We start from the raw sequence: 18,108 nt of genomic DNA on the forward strand, positions 1-18,108 counted from the left end.
TTAAAATTTACATGTTCCCTGTTACACTGATAGTGAACACCACGCAGCACTGTTACTGTAAACGTCACCACTGAACTGCAAACCAGTTTAACCTGCTCTGAACTACCACATCACTTTTACATGAGTTCATCTGCTGATCTGCAGATAAGCTTTTCAGGCCTGCTACTGAGAAAAACTTGTTCAGTTTTCTCAAAAGGAGCGGGTATTTTTTTTTTTCCCCAAGAACACATCATGCTGAAATATGGCAAAAAAAAAAAAAAAAAAAAAAAAAAAAGGACACATAACAAAACCATGTATGCACACGTACAAAGGAAAAATAGTGAATAAATGACAGGAAAACAAAAAAAAATATGGCAAGTTATTGGCTCTTAGGAAATCACCTGAGTGGTGCAAAAAAAGTATCTTACTAGTGCCTAGACAACGTTTCAAATGGTTTCTTTGCCAAGTTGTTTGAATAGTGTTGCCTTTTTAAGGCTTTAATGAACCATGATCTAAAATACATGAGTCTGAAGAATTTTAAACATATAAAGAAATGATTGCTTGCTGTTCAAGACATTTTTGCTTCAGTTTGGAGTAGTAGTTCAATTTTTTTATTAGTCTATTAATTAGCAGGATTATGTGTTTTCTACCATCTTTGATTGTACCCTGCAATTTATGCCTGTAACTTAGTGAGCAAGTAAGAACCTTGTTGTTTTTATCCAAATATATGACTTGAGGTAAAATAAAACATGACAGCAACCAAAAGCCTAATACTGATGTATCTACACGTTGCCTTTAACACCAGTATTTCTTACTTTTGTTGGATGGATCATAATCGAAGACGTTATCTTGGCAAGTTTTAATGTGATATTATATAAACTTAAATAATGCTTCACAAAAACTAAAAAATACAAAAACACATTTTCTGGCCAGTTCAAATGTCCACTTCAGCAGCACTTCACTCAATTTATTAAAAAGCATGGCAACTGTTGACGACAGCATTTACACTAAAATATGAGCAAAATGAAAAAAGCACTGTATTTGGTCAGGATCGTGTCATGGAAGAAATATGTATGATAATGCAAAATCATTACATTTCAGAAAATAGATATTACAAATATTCTTACTTTAAGTAATCCACAATGGAAGATTAATAGTTATATTAGAAAATTCTTTCCTTCTTTTCACCTGTAATGCATCCCCTTACATTTGATTTGTATTGGAACACTTCAAGTCACACCCAGCCATAAACAGTCGTCACTGCTGGCGATAAAATCATAAAAGTTCTGAATAAATGATCAAAACAAGACAGAAGCAATTTTCCGGGTTCCTGCCGGTTTTAACGTGCCGTCTAATCCCCACAGGACAAAATGTGTTTACATTCCTTCTTGTTATGCAATAAAGGACCGCGTGCTGAGAGCAGGCCTAAATGTTTCAGTCAGAGGAAAAACTCATGTTTGATACGTTTTCATGTTCTTGGTCAATGCACATAAAAAACTTAAAAAATCATTCCAGTGTCCGACCTTTAAAGAGAATGTGATCATATAAGCTGTACAAAAATACAACAATATTTTACACTTCCCACATCATAGAAAAAAACAAAACATCAACCCTGAAGTAAACAAACCTGCGTGCTTCTGAGGCAAGCAGAACAAAGGCACTAACCCATGGCCTACAGAGCAGGTTTTGCCGGCTGCATAGGTGTGGCACCGTCAGCAACATTGAAAGGTAGTTGTGACACCTGCAGATCTGCTGTCAGGTGTGGAAAATTGCTGGTTTATCTCTGACTATTCATGCAAAACCCTTACAATGGCTCTAAGGCATTTTAAGAGTGTTTAAGGGTCAATACAACAAAAAGACAGAAAAACAATCATGTTTATTTACCCTGTTATAGATAGTTGGGTTTTATTTGAGCCACTGGCCTGGTGATAGACTTTCCCCCAGGGTGAGTCTCAGACAGGCTCCATTGTCTTAGATATAAAGTTAAGAGAACAGATGGACGGACGCCCCTGTCCCAAATGTCTCACACACACCGTCGGCTGGTATAGGCTCCAGCCACGCTATGACGCTGCTTTGATAAGCCCCAACACAAATTTAGAAAATGAATGGAAGCAATTGTTGTAGAGCACAATACAAAAAGATGCAAATACATTATATTTGTTTAGATTAGTTAATATGGTTGCCCCTGACAATCAGTAGATATTTGCACCTTTCACTGCAACTGCTTTCAATAGATCAAAGTAGTAGTTAATATTCCAACAACCTCCTTTGGATTAATCTACATCAGTCAGTCACCTCGCTACACTGAAAAACGTCCAAACTGATCACTTCTCTGCAGCATGTAGCGAAAAAAGCACAATGCAGAGAAGCTCCACTCCACAGTGAAAGGAAACACTGTCACATAGCACTGCTGAGCCCAAAACAATAATAGGCAGGTGATTTTAATATTGTGGTGGATCACTTTATATATAGACATATATGTTAAGCAGAGATTAAAAGACGGTATATAAAAGTTGCCTATTATCCTTGTATCTGATGCAGGGGCAGAAACCAGCAGAGATCCAGCTAGCTGCCTCTGTAACCCGACAGAAAACAGCTGGAAGACAAAGATGTCCAGCTTGCTTCCCTGAGACAGCCAAGTCTGTCAGTGCAGTGTTAACCACTGGCCGAATATGTTCAAAAGGCAAAAATATAGTGAAGATTTCATATTGTTATAAACTCACATTCCAAAGGTGGGCTTAGACTGTAACCTTTGATGACCTGAGTTTAAACAAAAAAACAGCTTCAGTCCTCTGAGTCATGACTTACTTCCCAGTGTAACCTGTAACCATGTCTCCACCACCCATGTCCATCATCACATGTGGGCAGTCATAAGCAGACCTTTCTTCAATTGAAACACACTCCGTCTTTACCGAGTCATCTCCAGAGTCATCATCCGTCCCGCTTCTGTCAGAATCGCTGCTGTCCAAATGCGGTCTCTCTGCGTAGCAGGAGTTGCTAGGGTTGTAGTCAGAGCCAGCACTGCTGTTGTCTGCAGACTGACCGGTGTCCTTGAGAAGAACAGTTTCCTCGGGGTCGTCCTGACTGCTGCCTAAGCTTTCGACAGAGATTCGACTAATGTGTGGTCTGGTTGGGTTGGTTGGATGCTTGCTCTGATTCCCTGCACTGTCCTTCTGCAAGGTACAGGAACAGAAAAAGCATTTGGCACAAGGTTAAAAAAACAAAAAACAGCTAAAGCAACATCATGATCTGCTTATTTTAGTTTAGTTTTTTATTTGACACCTTACCAGAGATGATGGTAGAGTATCTGAGGGGTTAAATGTCCATGCCTTTAGCTTACAGATGCAAGCTGTTACCACAATGAGAACAAATAAAAGCAAGGCTGACAGCACAGCTGCGAGTATCACCTCATTGGAACCTGCTAAAAAAACAAAACATACAAAAGGTTAATTCAGGCACAAAGTAAAGCTAAAACCAAACTAAACAAAAACGACATCAGTTGGTTCTAATTTACAAATCCAACCCATAAACTCATACAGGGCTGCATTTTTAAACATCTTCAGCCTGCAGTTACTATAGATCTACCACCCCAATGAGATGCTTGCTGTGCGATCACATGCAACAGATGCTCAGGACATGTGCTCACAAATTAGAGACGTGTTCTGCCAGGACATTCTGCACCCCTAACTCTAGTACTCAGCGGATATTTTCAAGCTTCTATGTTGATTTTTGAGGTGTTTCTCTTCTGAATGCCCTCCCATCAAGTTAATCATGTAGAAACCATGGCCTTATGATGACTGAACGCAGAGCATGAGAACCTTCACAGACGCAGAGCATTCAAATATCTCGGACACTACTTGAAAGAATGTTTTATCTACAAATTTACTGTCCTTTGGAAATCTATTTAACATGTAGTCACGCTAGCAAATTCTGACCATTTTTCACACCAGTATAGCACCAAAAACAAAATACTGAACTACTTCCTGTTGACAGATGTGCCTGTGCCTTTAGTTTCTCAACTTTGTTGATCCTAAAACCACTCGTCTCTGTCCCACACCGCCAATAAAAAACAAAAAATAAAAACACTTACGTTGGGGAGGTGATACTGCAGAGGGCCAGATCGTGCATGTCTCTGTCTCCTTGAACTCCACCTGCTGAGCACCGACCCCGACAAACAACGTTCCACTCACATTGACGCACTTCTTCACACCCTCTTTGAATGACACATTATCACATTGGCAGATTTTTTCATCTGTGCATGACGTTGTAAATTCTCCCTGAAAGTCACAGAGGAATTTATTAATGTCTTGATTATTCAAGTTAATTAACAGAAATAATGCAGATCATGGTGGTTGTGACACGTAGCGCATTGGTGCGTTATTACCAACAGGTGGACTGCTCATGCTCATATCTGGCTCCAGGTATTAAATAAGTACTATATAATATACAACATCTTTATTCTTGATTTCCAGGAGGCAGTTAATATTGTCACTTCTAAATTTTTCAGATGTAGTTTACAACCAGCAAACTTTTGTCTGCAATAAAAAACACGAAAATATTTTTTGCGTCCCAAAAAGCTTCCTGAAAATGATCTTACAGACTCATAACTGCTTCCCAGAGCACAAGGATGTGAATTTGATCAAAATCTTCACTATCAAGACTCATTTTGGTCAGGAATAAGAAAAAGAAACATCTGTACAGACCCAGAGAAACATTTGAGCCTTATCATGGTCTTGATGCATCTCAATCATCCAGGAAAGTAAATCTCCAAAAAGTTGATTCTGTTCATCTGGACGTAGCGTTTTGTGGGGGAAACGTTTCGTCACTCATCCAAGTGACTTCTTCACTTCACTTCACTTCCTGTACAGCTGCTATACTGACATACACTTCACTTGGAGAGCAGATAGCCTGCATTTATCGCACATTTATCAAATGATTGAACTAAAAGACTGAACATGGGAATTCTGTATTCTGTTATAGCCAATAAACACGTGCAGCATGCAGCTTTCATGTTTATTAATGTGTTGATTCATTTTCTTCCTCATAAAGAATATGCAAGGTTTAAAATGAAATCACTACATCTTATAAGTATCATCACGGTTTCATTTGTCAAAACACATAAAAACACACAACAATTTTCAGCAGTATATGCCAGCCACCCCTTACCTGTTCATTTTTAACTGTAAAGTCGATTTGGTATTCACGCGTGTCCTTCTGTGCCATCTCTTTGTAGAACTTGAGGGGATTCTGGAAACTTACTGTGGACATCTTCTCCTTCAGTTCTATTTCTACAGGAGGGAACTCTAAAGAACCTAAGAAGAAGAGAAGAGATATCCAAGCTTAATCTCCATCTCTCTCACTTAAACCAGGCTCTGCAAATGTTTACTAGCAGCATTGCTTACATTTTGTGTCGACTGTGACGAAACTGTTAAAGGAGAAAGTATTTGACTTCTCAGCTTCAGACTTGATGCCTCCCTGTACAGCTGCTACACTGACATACATGAACTTGAGATATCTCTCATCCCCAGATTTCCAGATACAGTTGCTCAGGTCATACTCGTGATCTGTGGTTTCAAATGTACAATTCCTAAATAAAAAACAAAAGAACAAAGACAGATTAATCCCATGAATAATACTTTAAATATAGTGGAGGAAAGTTTAAGTTTCTCAAAAATAAAAGTCTTTCCAGAGTCTAATGCTGACAAACGGGAGCGCACAAAGCAACAGAACAAGCACAGCAGTGCATTTAGGCACCTGTATCACACAAAGTAAAATCCAAATAAGTTTGAACATAATGTATTATAAAAGCTCATTCTTACCATGGATGAAGGGTTCCTCTAAAGATTTGTGGTTGGGTTCTGTAATCCCAGCGGACAGAGACCTTTACATTTTGGCAGCTCACTCTTACATTTGTTGGAGGTAAAACTGCAAATAAGAAAAAGAGGAAAGAGACATTTATTTCATATATCCTGTTCAGAGCATTTTCCACCAGAAGTCAGACTTTATTTTTCTTTGGGAACTTTTCAGAAATTCGAAGAAATGAAGGAGAGAAATATTCAGCTTACCATCATTACTATAAATGGGGTGGACACAATAATAGAAACACCTGACTGCATCAGTGGCCCTCCCACATGGTTGAATCATGTAATCGAGCCTTATTATAGGGTTGCCTGGTTACACCCTCAGAGCTGAGGGGACATAAGAAAAAAAAAAAATCTGCCACCTACAATGTTGTTTTGTTTTGTTTGGGAAATTCTTCTGGGAAATTTGCACACAGGAACTGAAGTTTCATCATATCCACACCTCTGCTTGCTGCGTGTTGTTAGCGGGGTGGATGTTGTTAGCGGGGTGGATGTAGTTGGGTTTTTTTGTTAGTTTTACACCAAAGAAAACATTTGTTAAAATTTCAACTTTCATACGTGCTGTCAGAGCTGGATAAACACATTTATCATTGGAGCCAATCAGATCTGCACAGACACGAACAGTCTACGCAGTTACCGTGCCGCTGCTCCTGTGTCGGATTTCACAAGAGAGGGAGTGTTAACGCATACTCTGTCTCAAGGTAAACTTACAGTGGCAGATGTAGCTGTTGTTTTTCTGGTTTCTCTCCAGCATTTCACGTTGTTACTCAGTATCTGTCTCACCTGTTTTGAGTCTTAAAGGGCGTGAACATCAACATTTAAGCAAAACAAGGATCCAAAGGTAATTGTCAAAAACGTTTGGTGTGGGCGGAAAAGCTACATTAAAGCCTTTACTGATCCATGCAAAATGAAAACCAAACTCGGAAAGCAAAGATAACTTTAAAGCAGAAATAGTGAAAGTTAATTACACCAGGAACATGATGCTGTCCATAACTACCAACCAAAACAATGACACTGTGTGGACCACAGAAAGTAGGCACTACAGAAACTTTTACATTTTTTTTTTTTGGGCTTTCTAATTATATTCAAGAAAAGATCATCTCTATGCGTTTTTATACAAATTTCACACAACAGTAATTTAGTTAGATAAACGGCACTACAGTCCAGAGGAAACACACACTGCAGAAAGTGTTTAGCGACTGGAGAACTACAGCCAGTATCAAACACTTCCACATCAGGTTCCAACCAAAATGTATAAACTGCTAAATCTTTAGAGCTTATTGTGTTCACTGCTGGTATTAACAACTTATCAGTCTTTGAACGTTTTGCAAAATCATATAATCTTTGCTGAAAGATATCACGAGTGTGTGCTTCTCAGGACAACAGCTCAGGTTCAAGCTCCTTGACTCCATCTGCAGTAGATGAGCCATCCATCTTCAAATGCTCATTTTCAAAACAGCCACAGACAACAATCAAAGGTGTCAGGCGCCGTAAAAGAGAATAAATACACACACGGCTGCAGCGTTTGCTTCAAAGTTAAGTGTGCAGTTGACCTTCAGTTAAATTTAGAAAATCTACACAACAGGTCAAGTTAACGGCATCTTTTGTCATGAATATGTTTACCTGAACGTACAACTCATCACACCATTCACAAAGTCATCACGGACTCTGCAGCAGCTGATCGCTTTGTCCTAGAGTCAGCTAACAACAGGGTCATCTACATACTTTTAACATGATCCTGTTGCCATACCTGCTGTGGCACATAGCTATGTACAGGATAAATAATAGCAATAGCACACATCCCTGTGGGGAACCAGTTGATTGAAACGAGTTCTATTAATCTGGACTCAGATTCCTGTTAGTTAGAAAGTCAAGAATCCAGGCCTTGAGATTGTTATTCTAAATCTTTAAATGTTGTGAGAGACGTCTGAGGTGAAACTGTGTAGAAGGCTAAAGAACAATCCAAAAGTAATAGAGCTTTACTATTTCTCTCCAAGGATTGAACTGTTAGTTAGATCATAGTTAGAGTTCTTGTTGGGGGCTGTCTTATTTCCTATTAAAAGTAGTAGAACTCTGTCATGCTATTATGGGAAATTACTGTACATCTAGGAATATGAGTTGTTACAGCTAAAGTTAAATGAATGAATCATTCCAAAAGGGCAAGAATTAACCTGCCACTTCCGATCCCATTAGATGTTATTTAATAATCCTGCACAGAGTTCATGTGTCTGACGGATGGTGGAAACATGAGACGGTCCCGTGTTTAAGAAAGTTGGACGACTATAGAAATGATCAGTTTTAAAGATTGTCTGCTGTCTGTTGCTTGATTCATACTACTGCCCTAAAGTGCAGCTGTAAACCTTACATCTAAACCTTTTAAAAGCTACAAAAAACAACACAAACAAACATATTCTGATACCATAGGGTCAGAGGGTTAGGGGGTATTTTTTGCGGTCATCATTGATGATGACTTGGCCCAACACAAGGTTAAATCAAAGAATTTGCCACATTGCTGTTTGTCATTTCAGGTGATATTTGAGACCTCTTTGAAAAAGAAAAACAATAAAGTGATGTTGATGTGAACACACTGAAAGTTAATGACTGCAGTTCACAGCCAAACAACCTCATCTCAAATGTGTAGGATGTGGTGGATGTCAGATTGTTTGTGCAGGTCAACTTTCAGAGAAAACATTTTTCTTGATGGACCTGGGTTGGTCATATAATAGTTATAATGTTTGAAATTCCAATGAACGCCACCAAACCAACCACAAACAAACATACACGTATTTGATTTGATGAATTAAAGTGTGAGGACAAGGACATCAGAGTGTCATCAACTGACTTGTTCAGTTCTGTGGAATACGCACTGTAGCTGGTACCGTCCTTTAACAGACAGAGCAGGTTTATCAAGACCTCACCCTCTTTCACAGTACAGTTTGCAAACACTCACAGTGCCCATAGTTGACCTTTGTTTTATAAGGGAAGTTTAGTGTTGCAGTTGATCAAAATTAGCTGATATGTGGTTCAGCATTGAAGAATGTCAGTGCGCCACAACAGGACCGGTTAGCTGTGTTCCTATAAATAGAACGACAAAGCATCTGAGAGGGAAATGACAACTTAAGCAAAAGGTTTTCCACTAAATGAAACTGTTCTTAAAAGTTTCTGTGAAAAGATTCGAAGCAAGCAGGGACAGAGCTACCTGATTACTAATTAAACTGATTGTAAAATGGCCACAATTATATGAACATCACCTCAGCAGCAGCCTGGACCTTGATCACATTTATAACTTTATATTTTCATAGTATCACAAAGTCTAAAAACACATAACATTCCCAAACACACCCACACCCACACCCACCTTTTCCTTAAATCATTAACAAATCGCTATCAACTTAGCTTCTGCTATCACAATTAGCAGGTCTGGAGATGAGTTCCCAGAAACAGTGATTTGAAATAATAATAACGACATCTCACGGACACTGTACTGCCTATAGATAATGGCTGGAGCAGTCTTCCAGAGAAAGGGTGCGTGGCAACAACAACAACGACAAAAAAAGACGTCCAGTCTGAACAGCATTGCTTGCTCAAGCAAACTCATCAGAACAGCAGATGCTTGAAGGAAATGGAAATCTTTAAGAGCTTCAAATGTCAGCAAGACATCTACAGGTAGCTCTGTAACTGTTAGAGTAATAGTACACACAGAAAAAAGGGGCATGAATCCAACCTTCACTAGAAAAATTTGCTATTCAAAAAGAACTCTGAGGAAAACTACAGCGTTCCAGCAACCATACAGGAAAAGACCAGGTGTGGTGACAGAATGTGCTATGGACAGACGAGTCAAAGGTAGGGCTGTAAATGCTCTGTTTTAGGAACAGGACAGCTTGCAGTCATTCCCTTAACCATGAATACATCATGTCAGAAAGTGTTTGAGGATAATGAGAGATCACCTGTCAAATAGATGAGGTGCTCTCAAGAACAGCACAAAATTCCCATTTTAATTTCCCAACAACAACAAAAAAATACATTCAGGGTTATGGAATGGCCTGGTCAACACAAGTCCCACTGTTGGGGAAATTTGGAAAGGAGAACACACGTAAGAAAACCCTCAAACATCTTAGAAATCAAGGGGGAGAGGTCCAAAACCCCAACAGGTGACATTAAAGACCAGTGTAACATTTTGTTCAATTAAATTGAATTCATTTAATAAAAGATTTTCCTTTAGATTTTTGGTCAAATGTCTCACCTCAAAGAGGATAAAGTGTTTGATTATCCAAATGTATTAGAAAAGTGACAGCACACTGCATAAACACGTTACCTATGCTTTTAGCATGCCAATTTCATTAACCTTCACGTCGTTTGGGTGTTGTGATAACTTTTAAGTCATAGTCTTTACATATTTGTAGCAGTTTGATTGTTACTTTTATCACCATATTTTTGTCACGTGCAACAATGTCCACATTTTACCAGTTTTTTCTCCTTTTGTGCTCAGCTCGTTAGACACATGCCAGGAACTTTAAATTACATGGTGACATAAATAAAACTTTATTAAGTGAACGTATGATTAATGATTGCCCTTAAAACAGCGCAAAACAGATCAACTTTGTATGTACTCTTCGGTGTATAAGCTTGTCAATTTTATTGAACCCAAGGTTTGAAGAAACAGTGATTCTAAGATAAGTACTTAAAAGGGTCTACATACCAATCACAGCAGAAACCCCGCTGATCAGAAGGAACAGAACAGTCAACTCATCGCTCAGAGACATCGCTCCGACCTCGAGGCTGTGATAGCGACTATTTAAATTAAACTTCCTCTTCAGAGCCCAGGAGGCAAATAAAACGTCAACTTGCCCTCATCGAGAAACAGACTTGTCACAACAACACGTGTAATTTCTCATCTGCGAGCTTATAAAAAATATTTTATATTTCACCACAAATCTGCTGATATCAGCGGACTCACATCATTAACAACTCCTACTCCGGCATGTGTCTAAGCGCGTACAACCGACCAAATTTACCTGGAAAACACCTAGGCGACGTCAACGGAAGACGCACTTGTATTTTCAAAACAAAAGCTTTAGACAGCGCACACATTTTCTCGATCACTTGACACGTTTTTCTCAAAACAGTTTTCATAACTCAGGTATTTTTCACAACATAGACTCACCCTTTTCACATCAGCTCTCCGATCAATGAATGAAAACATTTTAACACCAACAACGTTTTAAGACTTGGGCACCATTTTTTTTAAAATGCCTATTGTGGAGAAAAAAAAAGTTAAGAAAAAAGTTCAGACATAGAAGTGAAATGTAGCGGATTTATTTGAAACTTTAGAGAATTCCTGAAATCAAAACAGCAAATGTGCATGTGCAAAAACAGGCAAAAAGTCCACAGAAGTATATGCAGCTCGTTGATGCAAAATATGAATCAGACAATTACATGTCAGCAACACAAAGCGGACTGAGAAAGACACACACACACACACACACACACACACACACACACACACACACACACACACACACACATATATATATATATATATATATATATATATATATATATATATATATATATATATATATATATATATATATATATATATATATAATATACAATAAAAGACAATAAAAGCAATAAAAGCAACTTGAGTTGACATGCACTCATCGACCACTTTAGTAGGTAAATTAAATCCCTTTTTGCCCTCAGAGCTGCTCACAGTTTGTCTTTTTTTCTTTTTTTTTGCCTGTCCCGTTTGGCTCTTTTACCATCAGAATTGTTGTCTAAAGGCAAAGAAAGATGCCCAACGGATTTACTTTACCAAATTGACCATCCCAGCCTTGCCATAATGGTCCATTTGATTCACCTTTTATTGTTTATTTTATTTTCACTTACTGAATACGGGACAGACTTGACTGGGGGAAAGAAGGGGAGAAAGAAAGAGGGAAAGAGAAACAGCTGAGAAGAGGGACGGGGGAGAAGGGCAAAAACCAAAAACCAACAGAACGGGCAGAAAAAAAAAAGAAAATGCATATATCAATCACCTGGATCACCTGCTGAGAAAGAAAAAAGAAAACAAGCAGAAGAGAACAAGAGTAATAGAATAAACAACATCACAATGATATATGGGAATATGACAGTAAATACTAAATATTAAACATTATTGTGCAGCACATAAGATCAACAGAACACAGTGTGCTTTGAGGTAGGAGCCAAAAAGGGTGCAGTTTGTGGGTGTGATCACCCGTGTGTACACCTGTGAGCATGGACGCGCTTGTTTTTAAAAGGTTCCTTCATGTAATGATCTGCTAGAGGGTGTGGGGGGGCCACAGCCCCGTCCTCCAGGGCATGAAGCAGGTATGGAGGAGATCAAAACTCCAGACATCCAGAGGCCCCCAGAACACAAGAGACCAAGGAAGACCAACAGAGGGGCAGCCGCGCCACTGTCCCAGAAAGAGCTGAGGAGAGTCCCAGATGAGGGTTCACCCAGCAGCCGCGGAGCAGAAGCCAGGGGGGGTTGCAGTGACGCGCCCGTGAGCTCCGCCGGCAGCCAGCCGTGCCTGAGTGACCGAGCCCCAGGCCGAGAGGCCGAGAGGCCGACGGCACCCCACCTCTGAAGTGGCCCGAGCGAGCCCCAGGCTCCAGGCCCCGATAAGCGGCCGCCAAGGAGTGAGCATCAGCAGCAACTCAAAGCCTTTTAAGCATGTAGACATGGTCAAGACAGCTTGCTGCATTTCATACTGAGCATCAGAATAAGGAAGAAAGAGGATTGAATCATTAATCTCACACAGCCTGATTTTCCTGCACAGCCATTTACATGGAATGGTCTGAAATGAGAAAAATCCAGTTATCCAGTTCCAAGATATCTTTACCCAGCAGTCCTCTCGGTAAATGTACAGTCCTGATCAAATGCTTAAGAGCACTTGAAAAATGGCAAAAAAAAATATCTTATATTGCATGGTTGAGTCTTAGCAGGGTTTGAAGTATAGCTTCAACATGCAACAAGAAGAAATAAGAGTGAGACAACACATTTTTTATGAGCATGCAATTTATTGAAAAAAAAAACGCTTAAACTGAAACAGGCTATTTTACAGCTGATCAAAAGTTTAGGACCACATGCCTTTAAAAGGTCAAATCTGTGCAAAAGTGTGGATTTATTGCCATTTTCTGTAAGGTAGTCACACTGTCATGATGTTCTGATGGCAAAGTCAAAAACCCTTCTCCTTCTTGAACATGGGCGGGTTGTTGAACTGCATAAGCAGCGTCTCTCAGAGCGCACCATTGCTGCTGAGGTGGGACGCAGTAAGACAGTCATTAGGATTTTCTTAAATGATCCTGACGGTTATGTGGATGGGGATACAAGTCGGAGATCGGTAGCGTTACAGAAAAACACTGAAATGTACACAACAATGGGAAAGTACAAGAGGAAAAAAAGATACCTCTACTCATGCTGTGCTTCCATGGTAGGACAGCACGAGAACAGGAAACAAAAAAACTCCTCTGCACAAAAAGCACATAAATGTCCACAGCACAACTTTGTGAAAGACATGACAAGCCACAGGATTGGGTGGGGGGTGAGGAGTAATACAAAGCGAACACAGCAGCCGCCCTGCACAGCGCTACCATTCCAGCACGGCACACAGACCCGCCGTGTTCCCCCGCAGGAAACAAGCATCGAAGGTGTTTGGAAGGGAGGGGGATGAGTGCGTGCTTATCAGTGTAAGTGTATGTGTGTGCGTGTCCATAGTTCAGCTGAGACAGTGTCCTTCGCCCTGCCAGGCTAAGTAAACAGTCTTCCAGCCAACCCAGGTGGCCTTGCATGGAATGGGAAGGAACAGACTAAACACAGTCGTTATCAGGGTGTTGTTTTTCGGCTCCAGCCCCTGTTCTTCAGGAACTTCACTGGCTCCCTGTGAAATTCCGGATAATATTCAAACTTCTTCTGCTCACCTTCAAGGCCATTCATAACCTCGCTCCTCCTTACCTTTCTGACCTGTTAAGCACTACCTGTTCTGCCCTTTCACGTTGATCTTCTTCTTCTATCCAGCTTGCTGTACCTTCCTTCCGCCTCACCACCATGGGAAGCAGAGCTTTCAGCTGCTCTGCTCCCAGGCTGTGGGACTTTCTACCCCCAGAAATAAGAAACATTGGTTCTCTCCCCCAGTTTAAATCTCAACTCAAAACCCATCTGTTCAAATCTGCATATTCACTGTGAATCCACTGTTTGTTCATTTTATTTTATGCTTTTGTTTTATTTTTCTTATTTTGTCATCGTTTTATTATGTGTTTTATCCTATTGTAAAGTGTCCTTGGGGGACTTGAAAGGCACTCATGAATAAAATATATTATTATTATTATTATTATTATTATTAAATATGACTCTGTTCTTGTTATTGGTGATTTTAACATGCACATCTGTTGTAAGGATGACCTGCTTGCTAAAGACTTTCTTGCTTTAACTGACTCTTTTAACCTCCTACAATGGGTAAATGGACCAACCCATATTAAAGGCTATATTTTGGACTTATTCTTTACGTATGGCCTGGATATATGTATTAAGGATATAAATGACGCTGGAATGATCATTTCCCAGTTATTTTTGATATTGGTTTATCTGCCGTGGGACCGCAGTCTGTAGCTCCCTCTTGTCTGCTACATATACTCAGCTCTGAAGCTGTGTCAAAATTTGCTGTGTCTTTTTTGGATTCAGTATTTATGATTCCTGACTGCTGCTCAATTCGCTCATCTGATGGTTATGCTAATATTTTGTTATCATTATTTTCTTCTACCCCTGATTTGGCTGTACCTGACTGCTGTTCTCTCTGCTCGGTTGATGGTTATGGTAATATCTTGTTAGCTCTTTGTTCTTCTATTCTTGAGTCTCCTGCTCCCATCAAAATGAAGCGCTCTAGAACCTACTCTCATTGCTGGCTAAATAATACTACGCATGCCTTACGACGTGTTTGTCGCTGTGATGATAGAAGGTGGAAAAAAGGTAAACTTCAGGTCTCTCATGATATGTTACGGACTAGCCGCTCAAATTTTCAAACTGCTGCTAGAATGGCTAAAGCATCTTTTTCTCCCAAAGTCATTCTGGCTAATGGTCATTAACCATTAGTACTGAGCAGAATGGCTAATGACCTAATGCTGAGCCAGAATTTGTTACTTAGTTTTTAAGTAACAAATTTTAAGTAAAAAAATTTGTTACTTAAAATTTTTAATTCTGTTGTTAATCCCTGTTCTGATATTCCTTTACTATATTCACAAGCTCTTTGTGAGCGTTTTCAAATTCTCTTTTTAGATAAGGTTTCATCTTGAAAGTCTTCCTCTTCATCTGCTTCTTGTCCTGTTTTTTCCTCTGGGTGTAATTCAACTTTTCATCGAGTTGAGCCCGTGGTACTTTTGACTCTCAAGCAGCTGGTTGATCAACTGAAAAACACCAATACTATGTTTGATATTCTCCCATCACGCATTGTTAAGGGCTGCTTTGATGTAACTGGACCAAGCATTCTATTCTTAATAATTTAAGAATAGTCTCTGGATCCGTCCCACTGGCCTTTAAGCATGCTTTAGTCCAGCCTATTCTAAAAAAAAAAAGAATCTTGATTGTTATGATCTCTTGAACTACAGACCGATCTCTAAGCTTCCATTTCTGTCCAAGATCCGGGAGCAACTAGTTCTTTCTCAGCTTCGGGCGTATTTAGACGCAAACAACATTGCAGAGAAATTTCAGTCTGCCTTTAAGCCACGGCTCAGCACTGAAACTGCCTTGCTTAGAGTTCTCAATGACCTTCTTATAAGCACTGATTCTGGACGCTCTGTGGTCCTGGTTTTATTGGACCTTTCCTCTGCTTTTGATATGGTGGATCATAACATTCTTCTACTAAGACTTGAGCATACTGTGGGTATTAGAGGCACTGCCCTTAACTGGTTTAAATCTTATCTGGCTGACAGGTCCTTCCCGGTTAATTTGGGCAACTTCTCGTCTTCCTTGGTACCTGTACGCTGTGGTGTGCCTCAAGGATCTGTATTAGGCCCTATTCTCTTCTCGTTATATCTGCTCCCTCTTGGAGCAATTTTTGATAAGTATAATATTACCTTTCATTGCTATGCCGATGACATACAGATTTACTTTGAGATTACTGACGATCTTGCTGTGTCTTTTCATTATTTTCGTGAATGCATGCGTGGGGTTAAAGATTGGTTTAAGAGTAATTCTCTTGTCTTGAACAAAGAGAAAACAGAGATTGTGGTGTTCGACAGTAAAATCCTCCGCGACCAATTGTGTGCTGCTTTGATGCCCTTTGCTAGTTCCTCTTCTGATTATGCCAGTAATTTGGGTATATTATTGGATAGCTCGTTTAAATTCGACACGCAAGTGTCTGCTGTAGTGAGGTGTAGTTTTCATCAGCTGCACCTTATTTCTAAGGCTATGCACTATGTTCCTCATAAAGACCTGGAGAAACTTATTCACGCATTTGTGACCTCCAGGTTGGATTACTACAACTCTCTTTACATTGGCCTTTCCTCCTCCCTTCTCCTTAGGTTGCAGACTGTCCAGAATGCAGCAGGAAATTTCCCTCCATCACTCCTGGTCTTGCCGGCTTGCACTGGCTGCCAGTTAAGTACCGTATTCAATTTAAAATACTACTCTGCACGTACAAAATTATTAATAATTTAGCGCCGAGCTACCTCAATGAACTTCTTAGGTTACACACTCCTGTCAGAGCACTTAGATCTGCTACCCAACTACCCAGGTGGAGCAACCTCGTTCTCGGCTGAAGTCTCGGGGCGACCTTGCATTTGCTGTAGCTGCCCCAGTCTTATGGAACAATTTTCCTGTTGCTATCTGGGTGTCTGACTTTATGCCATTGTTTAAATCACGGTTAAAGACATTTATTTAATCTTGCGTTGCCATCTAGCTATTTAATAATAATAATAATAATAATAATAATACATTTTATTCATAGGCGCCTTTCAGACCCTCAAGGTCACCTTACAGTAACATGTAAACAATACCATAAAAAACATAAGAAAAATGTATAAATAGCAAACATGGTAAGATAAAATTTAGACATAAACAGTCATAAAAGTATAAAAGCAAATATAAAAACTGAGCAAGGTAAAAATGGCCTAAGACAGATCAGGTGTATGCAATTCTAAATAGATGAGGTTTGAGACGTGATTTAAAAGTGGTGAGACAGTGTGTGGTCCGTAGAGCAAGTGGAAGGGAATTCCAAAGTCTCGGGGCAGAACAACTAAAGGCTCTAAGTCCAATGGTAGTCAGACGAGCAGGTGGAACATAATATGATCACCTGGAACTAACTGCAATTTATGGAGGGATTTATGAGGTAGACCATAGAGAAGAGAATTACAGTCATCCAGACGTGATGTGACAAGAGCATTGACAAGTATGGCGGTACTGTCTGGTGTGAGTGAGGGACGAAGACGGTTAATATTACGAAGATGAAAGTAGGAAGACCGAGTGATAATATTTATATGTGCTGTGAAGGACAGAGTGCTATCGAGGATGACACCAAGACTCTTAACCCGAGGGGAGGGTGTGACACCAGAGTTATCAATGGATAACGAAAGACTGGTTGGAACTGTAGTCAGTTTTGATCTGGTGCCTATTTAAATGAATTCTGTTTTATTGCCATTAAGTTTAAGAAAGTTGTGAGGAAACCAGACCTTGATTTCACTTAAACAGTCAGAAATGGATGTGGGTGGGAGAGTAGCTGTGGGTTTGGAGGATAGGTAGAGCTGGGTGTCATCTGCGTAGCAGTGAAACTGGATGTTATACTTCCTAAAAATATTACCTAGGGGTAGGAGATAGATGATAAAAAGTAAAGGACCCAGGACAGAGCCTTGGGGTACACCGGAATTAACTGGAGTAGATACTGATCTGTGAGGGAGTAATTGAACAAACTGTGAGCAGCCAGAGAGATAAGAAATAAACCAGGCGAGTACTGTACCATGCCAATAGATGCTAATCTGTGAAGGAGGATGCAGTGGGAGATAGTATCAAAAGCTGCTGTAAGGTCAAGGAGAATGAGGATGGATATAAGTCCAGAATCAGCTGCAAGCGGAAGATCATTGGTGATTTTTACTAGGGCTGTTTCTCTACCGTGACATGAACGGAAGCAAGACTGAAACTGTTTGTACACGTTATTTCCAGTAAGATGACGATGAACCTGTGCAGCCACTATCTTTTCAAGATTTTTTGCTAGGAAAGGGAGATTTGAAATTGGCCTGAAATTATTTAGATTGG

General features: G+C 39.8%; 1 protein-coding gene across 2 annotated transcripts; it reads right to left on the reverse strand.

The window, feature by feature from the left end:
• Positions 1-920: 920 nt before the first annotated feature.
• Positions 921-10,856, reverse strand: ifngr1 (interferon gamma receptor 1). 2 transcript variants are annotated; one of them, XM_004562196.3, is made up of 7 exons: positions 10,540-10,856; positions 5,799-5,904; positions 5,382-5,566; positions 5,146-5,291; positions 4,070-4,256; positions 3,267-3,397; positions 921-3,152 (listed from the first exon to the last, which is right to left on the reverse strand). In XM_004562196.3, the coding sequence occupies exons 1-7, from the start codon at positions 10,601-10,603 to the stop codon at positions 2,784-2,786; spliced, it is 1,188 nt and encodes a 395-aa protein (XP_004562253.1). In that variant the 5' UTR covers positions 10,604-10,856; the 3' UTR covers positions 921-2,783.
• Positions 10,857-18,108: the final 7,252 nt, after the last annotated feature.

This window comes from Maylandia zebra, linkage group LG6 (assembly GCF_041146795.1).
Source record: "Maylandia zebra isolate NMK-2024a linkage group LG6, Mzebra_GT3a, whole genome shotgun sequence".
Lineage (NCBI taxonomy): Eukaryota > Metazoa > Chordata > Actinopteri > Cichliformes > Cichlidae > Maylandia > Maylandia zebra.

Excerpts from the sequence above, each read along its gene's own strand:
- ifngr1 (XM_004562196.3), bottom strand. The coding sequence starts at position 10,603 with ATGTCTCTGAGCGATGAGTTGACTGTTCTGTTCCTTCTGATCAGCGGG. Across the intron at positions 5,905-10,539 it reads CGGGGTTTCTGCTGTGATTG|TTTTACCTCCAACAAATGTA; the intron begins GTATGTAGACCC and ends TCTTATTTGCAG. Across the intron at positions 5,292-5,381 it reads CGTCACAGTCGACACAAAAT|GTTCTTTAGAGTTCCCTCCT; the intron begins GTAAGCAATGCT and ends TCTTCTTCTTAG.